The 18,671-nt window shown below is 38.5% G+C and overlaps 1 protein-coding gene across 5 annotated transcripts in view; it reads right to left on the reverse strand.

The window, feature by feature from the left end:
- The window catches only part of DCX (doublecortin), a 117,140-nt gene that overhangs the window by 3,159 nt on the left and 95,310 nt on the right, over positions 1-18,671 (reverse strand). For 3 of the 5 annotated variants that reach the window (XM_008578060.1, XM_008578057.1, XM_008578058.1), the window contains exon 6: positions 12,882-12,979. In XM_008578060.1, the coding sequence (XP_008576282.1) occupies positions 12,882-12,979 (98 nt within the window). The remainder of the gene's footprint in view (positions 1-12,881; positions 12,980-18,671) is intronic. The other 2 variants (XM_008578062.1, XM_008578059.1) reach the window with 1 other exon arrangement.

Consider the following 18,671-nt stretch of genomic DNA (forward strand, 5'->3'; position numbering starts at 1 on the left):
ATTGTAGTGCCAACATTTAAGCATGATTAAAAGAAACAACAGCAAAAACAATAGAAAAGAGTTACCATTTATGGAGTACTCACTACGTCCCAGGCACCGTGCTAAATACTTTCCATGCATGATTGTGTTTAATAATTACAAATCAGAAAAATGAAGCTCAAAGAGTTAAAGAAAGTTGCTCAGGGTCACATCTTAGTAGGTGACAGAGCCTGTATACAAATCTAGGTCAGTGTGACTCCAATTTGTTTTTATTGGTTATGAATATTCATGGGGTACAAAGCTGACTGTCACCACTTGTGCCCAAGATGTGATGGCCAGATCAATACCATCAGCATGCCTGTTACCACAAATTGTGATTATTCCTCACGTCCCCCACCCAATTAATCCCCGATCTCCCTCTTCCTCCCCCCTTTCCCCACCCCACTCCGCAACCCTAGGCATGCTGTCTCCCTCTGCAAGTCCAATGAATCACTGTGGTCTTTCTTTCCTTCCTTCTTTCTCTCTTAGCTCCCACTTATGAGCGAGAACATGTGGTACTTTTCCCTCTGTGTCTGGCTTATTTCACTTAACATAATTTTCTCCAAGTTGTTGCAAATGGCAGAATTTCACTTTTTTATGGGAGAGTAGTATTCCATGGTGTATATATACCACATTTTCCTTATTCAATCGTCTTGATGGACATTTAGGTTGGTTCCATATCTTTGCTATCGTAAATAGAGCTGTGATGAACATGGGAATGCAGGTAGCCCCTTCAACATGATGACTTCCATTCCTTTGGGTATATACCTAGAAGAGGGATTATTGGATCATATGGAAGATCTATCTGTAGTTGTTCCAGAAACCTCCATACCATTTTCCATAGTGGTTGTACTAATTTTACAGTCCCACCAACAGTGCAGGAGCATTCCTTTCTCTCCACATCCTCTCCAGTATTTGTTATTCTCTGTCTTTTTGATTACAGCCAGTCTAACTGGGGTGAGGTAATACCTTAATATGGTTTTAATTTGCATTTCCCTGATGATTAGTGATGTTGAGGATTTTTTCATGTACCTGTTGGCCATTTGTATGTCTTCCTTGGAAAAATATCTATTCAGTTCTTGTGCCCATTTTTTAATTGGGTTATTTAATTTCTTGAATTCCTTGTATATTCGGGATAGTAATCCCTTGTCAGATGTGCAGTTTGCAAATATTTTCTCCCAGAGCTTTTTAGCTCGATAGTCCCATTTTTTAAATTTTTCCTTTTGTTGCTTGTGTTTTGGGGCTCTTGTTCATAAAGTCTATGCCCAGACCTAGTTCCTGAAGAGTTTCCCCTATATTTTCCCTTAGTAATTTTACAGTTTCAGGTCTTATACTTAAGTCTTTAATCGATTTTGAGTTGATTTTGGTATGTGGTGAGAGGTGCAGGTCTAGTTTCATTCTTCTGCATATGGAAGTCCAGTTTTCCAAGCACCATTTATGTCCAATTTTCCCAGGACCACTTATTTAAGAGGCAGTCTTTTCCCCAATGTATGTTCTTGTTGCCTATGTCAAAGATCAATTGGCTGTAGGTCTTTGGGGTGATTTCTAGGTTCTCTATCCTGCTCTACTGGTCCAAGTGTCTATTTTTATGTCAGCACCATGTTATTTTGGTTACTATAGCTTTGTAGTATAATTTGAAGTCAGGTAGTGTTATGCTTCTGGTTTTATTTTTTTGCTCAGGATTGCTTTGGCTGTTTGGGGTCTTATTTATTTACTTTTGCTCAGGATTGCTTTGACTATGCAGAGTCTTTTGTTGTTCCATATGAATGTTAAGATTGTTTTTTCCATTTCTGTGATGAATGTCATTGGTATATTGATGGGGATTGCACTGAATCTGTAGACTGCTTTGAGTATATGGACATTTTCACAATGTTAATTCTTCTAATCCAAGAGCATGGAATTTCTTTCCATCTTTTTGTGTCTTCTTTAATTTCTTTCAGTAGTGGTTTGTAGTTCTCATTGTAGAGATCTTTCACCTCCTTGGTTAAATTGATTCCTAGGTATTTTATTTTTGTGGCGACTATTGTCAGTGGGCGACTCCAATTTTTAACAGAAATACTGACAGCTTGTTGGTTGGAAAAGAAACAGGGAGATGCATTTCAAATAGCTTAATATTGTTACTGGCTAGGAAAGCAATATAGATAGTATTTAGAAAATAGAGGATTTAAGTAGCTAGACTTTTTTTTTAACTGTGTACCACAGTTTGTTTAACCATTCACCCATTGAAGGGCATGTGGGATAATTCCAGTTTTGGGCTATTGCAAACAAAGCTGCTGTAAACATTCCTATACAGGTTTTTGTGTGAACATGTTTTTATTTCTCTGGGACAAATGCTCAAGAGTACAACTGCTGAGTTGTATGGTAATTGCATGTTTGGTTTTGTAAAGGACTGCCATATTGTTTTCCAGAATGGCTTGTACCATTTGCATTCTTACCAGCAAAGTATGAGTGATTCAGTTTCTTTACATCCTCACCAGTATCAAGTGTTTTCACTACTTTTGTTTTAGCCATTTTTGTGGATTTGTAGTGATATATCATTGTGGTTTTAATTTGCATTTCCCTGATAGCTAATGACGTTAAACATCTTTTCATGTGCTCAGTTGACATTTCTCCGCCTCAGTAAACTGTTTCTTCATATCTTTTGTTCATTTCCCAGTTGCATAAAACTGTTGAGTTATAAGAATTATTTTTATATTATCTAAATAAGGCTTTTGCTAGATATGTAGGTTGCAAACATTTTCTCTCCATCTACAGCTTGTCTTTTCATACCTTTTTCATGGTCTTTGGCAAAGCAAAGTTTTTAATTTTGATGAGTTACAATTTATCCAATTTATCAGATTTTTCTTTTATGGATTATACTTTTGTTGTCAAATCTAAGAACTCTTTGCCTAGCCAAAGATCTGAAGATTTTCTCCTGTTAAATGTTTTACATTTAAGCCTATAATCCATTTTTAAGTTAATTTCTTGCATAAGATGTGAGGTTTAGTTGACCTTTTTTTTTTTTTTTTTTTGCCTATGGATATCCAATTGCTCCAGCACCATTTATTGAAAAGGCTATCTTTCTTCCATTGACTAACATGTGCACCTTTGTCAAAATCAGTTCTGAATACAGATGTGGGTTCATTTCAGGCTTCCAGAGAACGGCTGGGCCCTGAACAAATGGTAACTGAGAAAATGTACCACATCTACCTACTTCCAATTTATTTTTTGATGCTTCCATTTCCCACCAGGAATTGGGATTTCCAGTCCAGTACTGCCCCAGACCTTCCTAGTCTATGTCTCAAGGAAATGAGAGTGGGTGATATGGTCCTGGTTTTTCCCATTGTTCCCAGAGTTTTATTTGGAGATCCCTGTGATTCCTTTTGAACTTCATCCATGGTCTAAATTAGTGGTTTTCAAATGTCTCTCTCTTTTCTTCTTCCTCCTCCTCCTCCTTTTAAACCCTTTATTCAAATGAAATCTTTCTTGGAAGCCCAGTACATGAAACATATAAAAGTATAATTGTTCTGGTAGAACCAGAGGTGGGGGAGGCAGAGTCTCACCCAGTTCCATCTTTCTCCCCATCCCCAAATGGAGCACAGTTTGAAAACCACTATTTTATACATTTTATCAGCAAGATACCAAGGAGACCTGGAAAATTTAGGATCAACTCTGTGTATATTTAAGAACCGCCCCTCCCACTAACCTCCCCCCCTTCAGTATAATAGAAAATCATACGAGAAAATTGGAGAACATAGCTCCTCCTTGAGATAGAGGAAAAAGTAGAGATGAGGAAGACAGAGAAGAGTGGGGAGGAAAAGGATTTATTTATCTAACATTGAAAATGCTTTTTGCTGGGCCGGCCCGGTGGCGCACTGCTACAGTGCGCCGCTTGGGAGTGCGGCGGCACTCCCGCCGAGGGTTTGGATCCCACATGCAGACCGGTTCCCGCTCACTGGCTGTGCAAGGTGCGGTGCAACACTGAGGGTTGCGATCCCATTGCCGGTCCCGGTCCGGTACGGGTGCGACACTGAGGGTTGTGATCCGTTGCCGGACACGAAAAAAGACAAAAAGAAAAAAAAAAAAAGAAAATGCTTTTTGCTGAGAAAGAAGGTACAGGAAAACTTTTAGGCAGCTTAGAATGGAAAGAGGATTATAGCATATTCTGAAACCTGAGGTTTTAGTCCTGGCTAATTAGTATTATTACATCGAACAAGTCTTTGAGTCTTTTGTTTCTTAATCAGTAAAAGGCAGGCTTTGGAATGGACAATCTGTAAGGTCTTGGGACTATAATTTGGGATTCTCAAAGGAAAATCAATGATTAAAAACACAACAAAGGCAACTATAGCAAGTAGACTCACTTCTCACCAACCTACCATCCTTTCCCTGTAAATCAGAGTTTGGCAAAAATTTTCAGTAAAAGGCTAAATAACAAATATTTTAGGCTTTCTTTGCTGGTCACATATGGTCTTTGTCACATATTCTCTTTTGTTTGTTTGGGTTTTGTCTCTTTTAGAACCCTTTAAAGACATAAAAAAACATTTTTATATCAGGGGACCATCCATACAAAAATAATCAAGATATGGACAGGATTTGGCACCCCTATTTTAAACTACCAAACAAAAGTTTTTTAGAAAACTGATAAACAGGTAGAAAGTACAATGCTGAGGAGACAATAGAAGTGCAATAAATATTTGTAAAATTGAGTTGTGGCAACAGCAGCCTGCAATGGAGCTGCAGCTCTGAAGGGATTTAGTTCTCAAGTACTTGAATAAAGTGGAAATTGAACATAATCAGAAGTATCTTTGAACTCTGGACTTCCAGAAAGGTGTAGTAAAACTGTCTGAAACCCTGTCCCTTCATAAATGCAACAACACTGGCAAATTATAAAAATCAACTTTTTCAGAACACTGGAAATTAACCAAAGGCTTGCAACAATCCAAGAAGTGTTTGTTCAAGAAAAATGGCTGAATCTTGTAAGAATGCTAAGATTGTTGGTACTTTAACTTGCCACATTTTCATTCCCTCTCTCTCTCCAGTCAATAGTGGCCTTGACAACCAACAGCTAACAACTACACCATCTGTGAAAAACAACAACCTAGTAGCCACTGGAGGATGCAGTTCGGGGTTTGACCTTGAGGCCCTGTGCAAGCAGCAAGTGAAGGCTAAGGCAGAGTTGTAAACTGCCTAGCAGAGCATTGAAATCACACCCCAACACACACACAGAGTCCCTGGCAAAGTCTGGGAGACTTATTGGATGAAGGCACTTAAGGAAATCAAGTAAAATTATCTTTTTCATTTAAAATTATCACTATCAGAAATGAAAGAGAAATTAAGACATTCCCAGATAAACAAAGTCACAGAATTCATTGCTAGCAGACCTGTCCTACTAGAAATACTAAAGAGAATCCTTCAGGGAGAAATGAAAGGACACTAGACAGTAATTCAAATCCACATAAAAAATAAAAAACACTGGTAAAGGTAAATGCATAAACAAATACTGAAGACAGTACAAATTTATTTTTGTAACTCTTTTTTTTCTGTTTTTAAATAAATTTTATTGTGTATATTTGATGATGTTATGGGATACATATAAATAGTAAAATGGTTTCTATAGTGAAGCAAATTAATATATCTATTATCTCACATAGTTACTTTTTGTGTGTGACAAGAGCCATATAAAATCTATTTACTCCTTAATATAATACAATTTTATTAACCATAGTCCTCATGTGGTACACTAGATCTCTAGACTTGTTCATCCTATATGTCTGCTTCTTTGTATCCTTTGACCTACATCTCCTCATTTCCTCCCAGCACCCCAGCCCCTGGTAACCACTGTTTTATTCTCTATATCTGTATATTTGGTCTTTTAATTTACTTTTTTAGATTCCACATATAAGTGAGATCATCCAATACTTTTCTTTCTGTGTCTGGCTTATTTCAAAAGACAACTGCATGAGCTAGTAATTATAAAAATATGTATAAAGATGTAATTTGTATGTCAATAAGAGCACAAAGGAGGGAGGAAGGAACAGAGCTATATTATAGCAAATTTTTATATACAATTTAAATGAAGTTAGTATCAATCTAAAGTACATTGTATTACGATGTTAATTGTGAGCCTCAGGCAACCACTAAGAAAATAACTCAAAATAAAATTAGTAAAAAGTCAAGGGAATTAAAATGGTACATTGGAAAATATATATAACACAAAAAGGCAAGAATCTAGTAAGAAAGAAACAAAACAAGACATAACATATAGAAAACAGCAAAGTGGAAGATGTAATTCCTACCTTACTAGTAATTACATTAGAATAAGTAGATTAAGCACTCAAATTATAAGGCAGAGATTGGCAGAATGGATTTTAAAAGACATGACCCAACTCTATGTTGTCTGAAAGATAAACAATTTAGATTCAAAGACACAAATATGTTGAAAGCAAAATGATGGTAAAACATTTACCATGCAATGACTAACTAAAAGAAAACTAGAATGGCTATACTAATATCAGAAAAGAAATAGACTTTAAGAAAAATTGTTACTACAGACAAAGAAGAACATTTTCTAATGATAAAAAGGGTCAATACATCTAGAAAACATATTTGTAAATATATATACACCTTAACAACAGAGCACCAAATACATGAATACATGATGGAATTGAAGGGGGAAAGAGACAGTTTAACTATATTAGTTTAAGACTTCAATATCCCACTTTTAATAACAGATAGAACAACTAGGCAGAAGGCCAACAAGTAAATAGAGGACTTGAACCACACTATAAACAATCACATATCTATAGAATACTCTTCCCAACAATAACAGGACACACATTCTTCTTCAGTGCCCATGGAACATTCTCCAAAATAGATCATATACTAGGCCATAAAACAAGTCTTAATAAATTTAAAAGGATTGAATTCATACAAAGTGTATTCTTTGACTACAATGGAATTAAATTAGAAAGCAAAAGTAGAAATACATTTGGGAAACTCACAAATATGTGGAAATGAAACAATACACTGCTGACTAACCAAAAATCACACATGAAATCAGAAAATACTTTGAGATAAAGGAAAATGAAATCACAACATACCAAAATGTATGAAATGCAGCTAAAGCAGTTGTCAGAGGGAAATTTATATGAAATGTTCCAAAGATGCTAACCACAGAAACAGAGAGTAGATTGGTGTTTACCAAGGGTTGAGTGGAAGAGGAAGGAGCTATGACTGCTAATGGGTACGGGGTTTCTTTTGAGGGTGATGAACATGTTCTAAAATTAGATAGTGGTAAACGTTGCACAATGCTGTGATTATACTAAAAACCACTAAACTATACACTTTAAAAGGGTGAATTTTATTGTATGTGAGTTATATCTCAATAAGCTGTTATTTTTAAAAAGTACCTTTGAAAATCCCTTACATTAACAATTAAATACTGTTTATGTGATTCCTGGCAATGCAACCGTATACTGTACAGCAATATGCATGTGTAGATACATAAGGTATATAGTAATATTCAGGATGTAATGATGTGTACAAATGTGAGTGATAGCTTTATTTTGCTCTATTTCCATATCATGACTATTAATAAATTCCATAAGTTAAACTTCCATATAATAAAACTCCACTGTAGTATAAAAAGCACAAGATTAAAATTCAGGAGACCTAGATTCTAGGCAAGGCTTTTCTTCTATATCTGAAAATTGAGGACTATACAATCTTTAAGGTTCCCTCTAGATTTAAAATCCTATAAAATATAACTGTAATCATTGCATTTTTTTTTCTTTAGTTACACCAAAACAAGAAAAATGAGACAGAGACTGCCAAGTTAGTAAATTCCCCAAGTATTTTTCAGGCAGTACAAAATTGGCTTTTTTAATAATATGGAGTCCACTTTGAGTTCCACCACACTGAACCTCTGGGACTCAGCATTCAACCTTACTCTTAATTGTTCATTTAACAGACACTTAGTGTAGTTGGTTGGTTGGTAGAAATAATTATCTGAAAAGACTGTTCCAGACTTTATCTCAGAGGAAGGGGGGATAGGCCTTGGGATAGAATTCTGAGTGGACTAAACTTGCAGCTGCGTGACTCTGAATGGGTAGGGCGAGATGCGGGATGTGAAGGGATCCACAGGACTAGGCCTAGCTATGAACTTCTGAACTTCTGTACCTCCATCAATTTATTTTGTATTCAAAATGCATTTTCTTGTATGGGTAGAACAATGTTCAGGAAAGGGAATTATCTCAACATTCTGTTTTTGTTGATTGATATGTAGAAATGCAGAAACACACATATTGCTTAACAATACAAATAATTTGCACCTGAAATTCATTTGCTTAGTCCCTTGGAGCCCTACAGAACAAAATGTTTGTAACAAATACAGCTGTGCTGGCGATACTATTGCATTAGAGAAAACAAATAGTTGGTCTCTGGTCCAAGGAGCTTATAGTCCAAAGGAAATCAGGGAGGAGTTTTGAGAAACCTGGCTTCTAGTTTGAGTTTGCTGTTTCCCAAATGTGCCCCGTACTTTTAAGATGGTGTGGCTTTGTTTTACGGATTTTGTTTTTTAAGCTGGAATGCCTGTTCTCTTCACCAGCCATCAAAAGCCTACCAGCCTTCAAGGCCCCTCTAAAATGTCACCTCTGTGAAAAGCTTTCCCCATCTCCCACCCTCCCCCAGTCAGATGTCTTTCCCCCTCTTCTTTGTGCTCCTGCAGTCCTTTCGTTAGCTCTTGATTACACTACCCAAATCCACTTATGTTGGAGTTAGTTGCGTCTGTGATTTAAGGGTCAGGGCCCTGCTTTATTCATCAAACTCTCTCTCTAAGCACTTATAGGACAAAAGAAGTCTGGAAACATAGAGAAAAAATGTATATTTAAATAATGCCAGTTATATTTTCAAATATGTCAAATATATTTTCCTTCCATTTCCAGGCAACTTTGCTGGCAAAATGCCTCCCAATTTAAAGCCACGGGTGCAATCACTAATTTGGAAAAAAATTTATAAATAAAGAGTTTCTTTATGTTTCTAGATTTTTTGAGCCTTTTTAATATGGTAATTTCTCCAGAGAAGGTTCTCAATAATTTTTTGTTGAATCATATTGGAGGTATCTTAATTAACCTCTGCACCTCTTTTTCTCATCTGTAAAATGGAAATGCTATCTGCCTTATCTCTTTCACAGGGATATCATGAGGATAAATGAGAAAGGGGTTATGCAAAAAGATAAAGCAGCATGGAAATGCAAAATGTTGTTCTCATTAGTTATCCAAGGATTTACTTTGTGTCCACATTATAGCACTTGAGTATGCGGACTTTGGCTAACCCCATTGCAGCTGCATTAAAGAGGATTGTCTTGAGCTGCTCAAGAGGGAAAGCCAAGAGGCTGATTACAGCTTAGGGCCCCACCACAGCCATCAAAAGTTACCAAAGGGATGCTGGGACTTCAGCTTTGTTTCCAAATGTGCAGGAGGAAAGTCACAGCCTCAGCCACCTGCTTCCTGTCTCCACCATAACTCACACCTTTCAGGTCCACTTGGACTGAAGTTTAGATGAGATCTGCAAGAACCACTGCCCAGGGACCACGATGGTGCTAAGGCTCAGGTAGCCATGTGAAAGGGAGAGCATAAAGCTGGGACCTGAGACCCAAGGGGACTGAGCCAAGGTCACAAGACACGTTTTAGCTTATTCAGGAAAACCAGTTCAATCTCCATTACTGGTGGTTTAAGCGTGAAACTACTGCTTCCTGATAGGATGCACTGAGAGGGAGGCAACATCACTCCTATGACATTCCCGTGCCAAATGCATAATCAGAATCGAATTACAAGGAAACATCAGACAAGCCCAAATGGAAGGAATTCTATAAAATAACTGGGCTGTACTCTTCATTTCTACAATATACTGCACTGAAAGATAAAGAAAGCCTCGGGAACTTTTCCAGATTAAGGAAGACTACAGGGACATGATAACTAAATGCAATGTATGATCCTAGATTGAATCCTGAACCAGAAAAAGGGCATTATTGAGGCAACTGATGAAGTTTGAATTTGAGCTGTAGAGTATATAATATTATGTGTCAGTGTTAAATTTCCTGATTTTGATAATTGTACTATGATGATGAAAGAAAATGTCCTTGTTCTTAGGAAATAAACACTGAAGTATTTAGGGTAAAAGCATGATGTTTGCAACTTAATCTCAAATGGTTCAGAAAACAATAATAAAGTGTAAAGTATATGTGTATATATATGTGTGTGTATATGTATATAGAGAGAGAGAGAAAGAGAAAACACACAAAATAAAGTAAATAGGGCAAAATATAAGCAATTGGAAAATCTGTATAAGAAGTACACAGAAGTTCATTATTCTTGCAACTATTCTGTAAGTTTGAAATGATAGAAAAAGAAAAAATTTTAAAAATAGTGAGAATTATACCAAAATATAAATGTTTATTTTATTTAAAAGTTTGCTCTAGAAAATGATATAGTACATTGCTTAATGTTTGCTTAACTGTTTTACAAAAAAGAGTAATTTTAAAAATAAAATGAAACACTGACAATTCCACAGTTAAGAAAACAGTGAGGCTCTGACAATGCTCCCCCCGCATGAGCTTGTTCTAGTCCTTCACTGGTTAAAACAGATTTTAGCACTGAGTGAAAAAACAAGCCAAAAGTGTCTGCAAGCCCAACCAGGAGAAATAGTTTAACAATGCCGACACTCACCTCAGTGGGCTCATGGATGATGGGTCCTCAGCCTAAATGAAGTGGACATGTCAGTTGAAAAGCTGAATGACTCAAGTATCCAGACCAAATGCCCAAGCTGCCTCCAGCACTTTGAGGAAGGCACTGATGGAAGGTGCTGGGTAAGTCATGCTTCCCAGAAGGAAGGTAGGGGCAGAAAGGCATAGGGCAAGATACAGTAAGAAGCAGTGTGGTACGGGAGGTTATGTATGGGCAGTGAAACAACAGAGGGAGACTACTCCCATCTTGAGATGTCCATATTAATAAGCTTTGCTGCTCAGCAAAGAATAACTGAAAGCTGACTGTAAAATCAGTTTTCATCCATCTCACAATCTCTGGGTAATGCTGTCTACACAGGAAGTTCAGCAAATCCTCACCTGGGCAAACCAAATAGGTCAGCAGGAGAATCAGAAGGTCCTGGTCAGAATCAATAACAGAAGTTAAAAGGGCCATTAAAAGGAGGGAACAGGCATGAGGAGTGATGGGGCAGGTTATGGCCAGATTAACCAGGAAATTAAAAACGTGATATAGAAAAAAGGAAATGAAAATTGATGTCAGGCAGTGGTGCGCTGTTAAATGTTTAACAACTGACTTTCTGTGAGGAAAAAACCACCACCTTGATATATGTATCTGCCAATTTCCATCGTGTAAATATTTCCACCACAGCTGAGTTCAAGTTCACAACATGATGTGACTAAACACAGAGCTGAGAAGCGATGTATACCATCAGCTCTCACAAGTGAGTGTGAACTGGCTCCAGCATACCACTGGTGGTAGCTTGGGTACAGTCCTACAGCTCACTTTAGTAAGTAACTTAACCATTCTGGGTCTCAATTTCCTCATCTGTATAATGTCAACCTCATATGACTATTGAGAGAATGAAATGAAACAAATTTATCTCCATCTGAGATGTTTCCCAGCTCTGCCCATTTATGGGTCTGTGATGGAGTTAGCTATATTGGTGGCTTTTTGCCTTTTTCATCTCCCACCAAGTCTTGTGAGCAGGGAGAAGACAAGAGAATCCTAGAAGAAGCTACAGCACAGTGTGGTAATCAGACAAGAAACCACATCCACACTGCCTGAAGTATAAGAGGTCCAAGGTAGTGACCACTCCAGATTTCCTACACAGGACAGATTTCTGGGTGGGAATCTGTTTGGAAAGTGAGACTAGCGAATTTATACACTTTTGTTATTTTAATGATATATTTATTTGGGATATCTGAAGGGGTGTAAATGGTGCCAAGGCCAACGCAATGTGTATGTGCCCTCCTTTTCTACACTGCACCAGCATCTGCCTGGAAATGAAGAGTACGTAGTGAAACTAGGGTCTCTTCATTTGTTGATGTTCATCAAATCTAAAGGTAGTAAGTCAGTGCAACTTTTTTTGACTGCTATCTTTATGTCACTTCCATTGACTGATGCCTCGTTACATAAGTTGCCCTCAACACCTCCTTTGCTATGTCTCTAAATTGGAGAGACAAGTGCTCCACCCATCCCCGAAGACTTGGTTTGGTTCCACCATGAGCTCAGAATAGGTACTTGGGACCTCTGTACTTCTGCCTTTTGGAAGAGGTATCAGAATGTAACCAGAAATACAATCCTTTGAAGTTGTTACAACAAGCAAATGGAAAGGACATTGTTGGGTGGGAGGGGGGAGAGGGAGGAGGGAGGGAGGTTTCGGTGATGGGCCATAATAATCAACCACATTGTACATTGACAAAATAAAAATTTAAAGGAAAAAAAAAAAAAGAATGTAACCAGAAATACAATCCTTTGAAGTTGTTACAACAAGCAAATGGAAAGGACATTGTTGGGTGGGAGGGGGGAGAGGGAGGAGGGAGGGAGGTTTCGGTGATGGGCCATAATAATCAACCACATTGTACATTGACAAAATAAAAATTTAAAGGAAAAAAAAAAAAAGAATGTAACCAGAAATACATAAACCAGGGGTCAGAGGAATAAGTAAAAGTGACTGAATGATTGGTCCCTGTTGGGATTCCCAGGACTTCAAGCTAATGACGCCAGATGAATGGGAATTCTGGCCTTCATGTGCTGTTGATGTAGAATGAAAGAGAAAACCTTCACCCAGGCATTCAAGAAACTCCGAGTGCAAAAGGGTTTAGTAAGGTATAAGAGACATAATACCTTGTGCTTCCGGAGGCTGCCAGGACTGGTGGGCGTAGAGATGGGAGACTGCTTAGACTTGGGGGTAGAGAGCTGGCTGCTGGAGGTTCCGTTTGCTAGCCCAAGGCAAGAGAAAAGGAAGGGATAAAAATCAACAGCATACAAAGGAGCAAATTATCCGTCCCCTCCAAAGACACTAAGGACATTCAAATAAGATACACAGACAACCAAGAGATTTGATGAATAGAACAAAGATGAAAAGAAACACATTCCTCAAACGGGCAAGAACTGCAATCCCCAGTTCATCAGATCCCCGCGCAGTGCAAAGCAGTCGTCCTCCCACCCTCTCCCTCAGTGCTTCCCAGTCACAGGGGTCTGTTTCTTTTCAAACCTTTTTCATATCCATTCCCAGGTTTGATCCTAACATCTCTGGGAGGTAGCCTGCGAAGGTATTATCTTGCTTTAACTTTATAGAAAAGAAAAGTGAGGCACAGAGAGGTCATGTGCCTTACATTAACGGGGAAGAAATGTGAGTGATTTGGACTTGGGCATACACCATTTGGTGGCAGATGACGGGGTAGGTGCAGGACAGTCCCATTGTCAATCTGTCCCCCTCTCTTTTCCTGCTCATCCCCCCTCCCTTCCCTACCTCATCCTGGATGAAAAGGACAGAAGAAAGGAAAGAGAAAGTGGGCTAGTCAGGAAGAAGAATGAGAGAGAAAGTGGGGGAGAAATGGACAGTGAAACATTAAAAAAGGCTCAAACAGCAAACTGGGCAGAGGAGATAATCAAAAAAGAGAGAAACACATCAGGAATGGAGGGTAGGAAAGACAAGGAAGATAAGGTAAGAGATTAGAAGAGAAGAACGAGGAAGTCGAAACAGGGAGAAAGGCACAGAGACCAAAAGGCAGACAATGGCGGCCAAGGACAGGTGCACCCCCATTTGTCTCTAGCCCAGAAAAGGCTGAAAATGAGATGGTTTCCTTGCTAACATCTTCATATTCCATTGTGTTTTGAATTGCTTATATTCCCTTGCTAATGAACTTTTTCATATCTAATCATGAAAAAAGGAATGTGGTGCATCTGAATGGAACAATTAAACAGCTTTCAACATGGATTCATGTTCAGACATCTCATGCTAAAGTATTTTTTAAAAAATCTCAGGACCTACATTGCTAAAGTGGAGATATTTGGAAATTTGCTTTAAAAACAAAGGCAAATATCCCCAGAGTTTGTGGAGAATGAGCAAAGGAGAGAGGGAAGAGGAGGAGGAGGAGGAAGCGAGAGAGGGAGAGAGAGAGAGAGAGAATAAATAGAATATTGGAAAAGTTAAGCAGAAAGATGGCCCAAGAGTTTTGCTGTTAGTCCCACAGGTAAAGCTTAAACTGCTGTATCATGAATATTTTCTGAGATTATATTCCTTCTTCACTACTTATGGCAATGTTTTCCTAGGTTTTGGAACGTGCACATCAACTGTAGAGACAGAAGAAACATTACCGTGGTGGTTGCTGAGTTTATCCAAGTGCAAGTGAGCTGAAAAATGGGTACTTAGGCATCCACAGTTTGGTTTTACCTGTATATTCACTTGTCTCTCACCCACTCATTGAGAGGCCTTCCTCCCTGTCGTTCATTTGGCTAGTAGTTATGGAGTACTACCTGTGAGCCAGGCCAAGTATTAGACACTGGGTTTCAGAGACAAGTAAGTGATTTCCTGTGGGTGGAGAGGCAGGCAAGGATGCAATGGAATGAGTGCTAAGACAGAGCTGTGCATAGGGTATCACTGGAGCTCAGAAGACAGACTTTGAAATCAGGGAACTGGGAGGCAAACAAGAAGAAGGAACACCTGAGAAATCTTGAAAGATGAACTTGAAATAGACCAATCTATAGACAGAAAGTAGATTCATGGTTGCCAGGGACTGGAGGGGGAGGAGTTGGGGGGGAATGGAAAGTGTCTGCTAATGGGTGTGGGGTTTCTTTGGGGGAGACAAAGACATTCTGGCATTAAAATAGGGGTGATGTTGCACAACTCTGTGACTAAACTAAAATCTACTGAATTATACATCTATACATTATAAATGAATGAATTATATGTTATGTGAAATGTATCTCAATAAAGTCTTTTCTGGTTTTTTTTTAAAAAAGGTGAATAAGAGCTGGTTAGGCAGAGAGTATAGAAAAGGTATTCTAGAATTCTGCCATTTGCAGCAAGATGAATGAACTTAGGGAAAATTACGTTAAGTGAAATAAGCTGTGCACAGAAAGAAAAATATCCTATGTCCTCACTCATAAGTGGGAGCTAATAAACATATAAATAAAAGAAAGATACAACAATCACAACAATTTGTTGAACTTTCTAAAGGAGAGAATGGAACTGAGGCCACCAGAGGAGGAAAAGGAGGAGGGAGAGGGAGGGTTAGTGAGAAATTGGTAAAAGGCCACAAAAGTTAATACACTGCATAATGTAATTATCCTGATTTGAGCATCACATATTACGTACAGGTATTGATATTCAATGCTGTACCCCACAGATATGTACAATCAATTATGTTTGAATTTAAAAATTTTTTAAAAAATATATACTTATCCTAATAAAGTCATTAGAGAAATAAAAAGAAAGAAAGAAAGAAAAGAAAGAAGAAAAAGGTATTCTAGGCATTAGAATTTTACCAGCTGGGGGCAAAGACATGAAGGTGTGACAGAATACGGTATTTTTGCAGAAGTATAAGTAGCTCATAATGGGTCAAGAATAGGATACCGGGGATTCAAGGAGATGAGGCTAGAGATTGAGGGTACGGACCAGGCCCTTGGGGCCTTTGTGTGGCCTTTCTACAAAGTTTGAGTTTGATTTCTGAAGGGAAGTCAGAGAAGAATTTTAAGCTGAAAGCAATACAATAACATTTGAATTTTAAAACTATTACTCAAGCTGCTGTGGTAAGACTAGGGTGGGGTGAACTGGAGTAAGGGTAGAAGAAAAGAGTTGGTTAGAAGACATTGCATTAGTCCAGGTGAGGGGTGATAATGGCTCAGACTAAGGCAATTGGGAGGGAGAGAAGAGCCATAGAAGTAGAAAGGGACCTAGAGGCCAGATAAGCTTAGAGTGTTATGTTTATATACCATGTAAGCCACCCAAAGAAGAATATGACCTGTGCCAAACAGCACAAAGTTGGACTAGACTTTGCCAAGGCACCAGGCTTTCTGGTGAATAAAGGATGCACTTTAGGAAAGGCAAGAGCCTGGGGAGCCACAACGGGGCAAAGCAGTCAATTACTCTTTGTAGGAAATGGAGTTAATAGTTGAAAGAGTTAATGTACCACCTACAGTGCCTGAGGGCTTCCCCAGCAGGACCTGACCCCTAGCATTCAGGATAGAAGCAATCTTAGAGACCTTTATGAACTGACACAATGGAAGTCTTGCAAAAGAGTCCTGACATTGGCCATGAAGTCTGACAGACGAAGGCATCCCCAGTTAGTTCTCATCTGGCATTTTGTTCCACATGATCGCTGTATCCTTCACAGAGTGCAGTTTCCCGGCATTTGTTACCCATGCTACAAAGGGTGGTTATATTACCTACAGTATTAAACATATCTTTTTCACCTATATACTTATCTAGCTGAAAATGAGCCCACAGGCCTTGACAAAATGTGGAAAATTGTCAACCACAGCATGTTTGCATGCGAGTCAGTTTCCACCTATTGGCTACATTTCTGAATGTACAGTCATCCCTTAGTATGTGCGGGGTATTAGTTTCGAGAGCCCTGTGGATACCAGAATTCATGGATATTCAAGTCCCTGCTATAAAATGGTGTAGTATTTGCATACAACCTACACACATCCTCCCATATACTTTAAATCATCTCTAGATTACTTATAATACCTAATACAATGTAAATGCTACATAAATAGTTGTTATACCAAATTGTTTCTTATTTGTATTATTTTTGTTGTTGTTTCTTTTATTATTTTTTCTAATATCTCTTATATTGATTGAATCCACGGATACAGAAGTCATGAAGGGCCAACTGTATAGGCTCTTTTGCAACTTCCAGTTCTTTTTTTCTCAATATCCTCTGAAACTCTCTCACTCAATAACTTTAGGGTTAGTACATAACACATATTCCATATATGCCTCTCTATATATTCTCTGCATATGTGTACACGTTTATATATGTTCCCTATGCCCCTCCCCCAGAGAATCAATCTTAAGCTGTCTGTAAATTAAGGACTTTATTTGCTCATCAACATTCAACAAGCATTTTGGAAATCGGTTTCTAATAATTAAACTGCCACTCACTGCCTTGTGGAAAAAATGCAAACACTTTCCCAGTCTTTCTCAGAGTTCCCCGATGAAATGAAATTCAAAGGTGGACACAGAAAAATGAGAAAATGTAGATTCCTTACAAGTTGAAGGAGTCCCTGTGTTTACAGACTAGATAAAAATGTATTCACATACACATTTTATCTGTGGATTCAATGGGGAAAAAAATGGGAAGATGCCATTTGATATGGATTCTGTAGCCAATTCATATAAATGTCAAGTAAAAGAAACAGCAGGAAATAATACAAATAGGGTCTGATGAACTGTGTGTGCTCTTGGATTGGGAAATTCATATGGAAAGGCTGTCACATTTCATCTTGAGAGTGGCTGAAAATGGTGCCACTGTTTGATATCTTTCCTTTTGCTTTATTCTTTTTTAATAAATATCCTTAGCCTCTGATCTTTGATTTTTCAGCAGCAATTTGGGAATGCCTTTGTGGGGGAGGGAGTTTTCTCCCTTTGACTTTTCTCTCTTTCTCATTTTCCTCCTCAGAACCACAGCACTATCTCAATGTTCTTGCCTTTTATTTACACATACTCCAAATCCTCTCATTCCTTTCTTCTCTTTGTACAGTTCATTTTTTCCCTTTTGCAACAAGGTACATCAAAGACTTTCCAATCTCCTAGAACACCTTATCAGTCTTATCAACAAAAATAGGATAATAATTACTGTTTACTGAGCATCTATGATGAGTCAGGTGCGCTCTCTCTCTCTCTCTCTCTCTCTCTCTCTCTCTCTCTCTCTCTCTCTCTCTCTCACACACACACACACACACACACACACATGTTCCAGTTAGGGGTAGCAATGTCAGGATTTGAATACAGGTCTGATTCCAAAGCCTATGTGTTTTTTGTTTGTTTTCAGTTTTTGCTACATATGTTTTTCCTCTTTTAAATTAATAGCTTTTGAGATTCCTTCCTATGACAATTTTCTGATGGGAGCTAGGGAGGAGGGGACAAAGTTGTTACAGAGAAAAGAGAAAGGACTAGGAAGAAGGTATAAGCAGACACCAAAGCTGACACCCACCTTCGTGGATTCTATCCTATTGGATCTGGTTTAGTCTAGAAAGTGGTTAGCAAGAGCTTTTTTCCATTCACTGGATTGGCTGGGTACTATACACAATGCCATGAAACAATAGCAGACAGAGCAGCCAGCACCACATGGAACTACCTTCATGCCACAGAGCTCTGTGGGAAGGTGGTATCTGTGCCCTGTCTATCACCCCCTTAGTTGGTGTCCTTCAACTATGCAGGACAATTGCCAAGCGTGGCCCTGTGCAGTCTTGACTCACTGGCTTCTCTGAATGATTACACTTGTCCTTGCCCCAGTACTCATCTTCAGCTCCTTGGCTCTGTCAACCTTTCCTATCAGAATGAAACAGGACAAGTCCAAACAGGATGGCTGGTAAGGCAACTAGACTGGTTTACCTAGATTCACAGGGATTTAAATGTATGGGGGGGGATGGGTTTCCAGGAGTGAAGAATAGGGGGGG

This window comes from Galeopterus variegatus, unplaced genomic scaffold (assembly GCF_000696425.1).
Source record: "Galeopterus variegatus unplaced genomic scaffold, G_variegatus-3.0.2 Scaffold1625, whole genome shotgun sequence".
Lineage (NCBI taxonomy): Eukaryota > Metazoa > Chordata > Mammalia > Dermoptera > Cynocephalidae > Galeopterus > Galeopterus variegatus.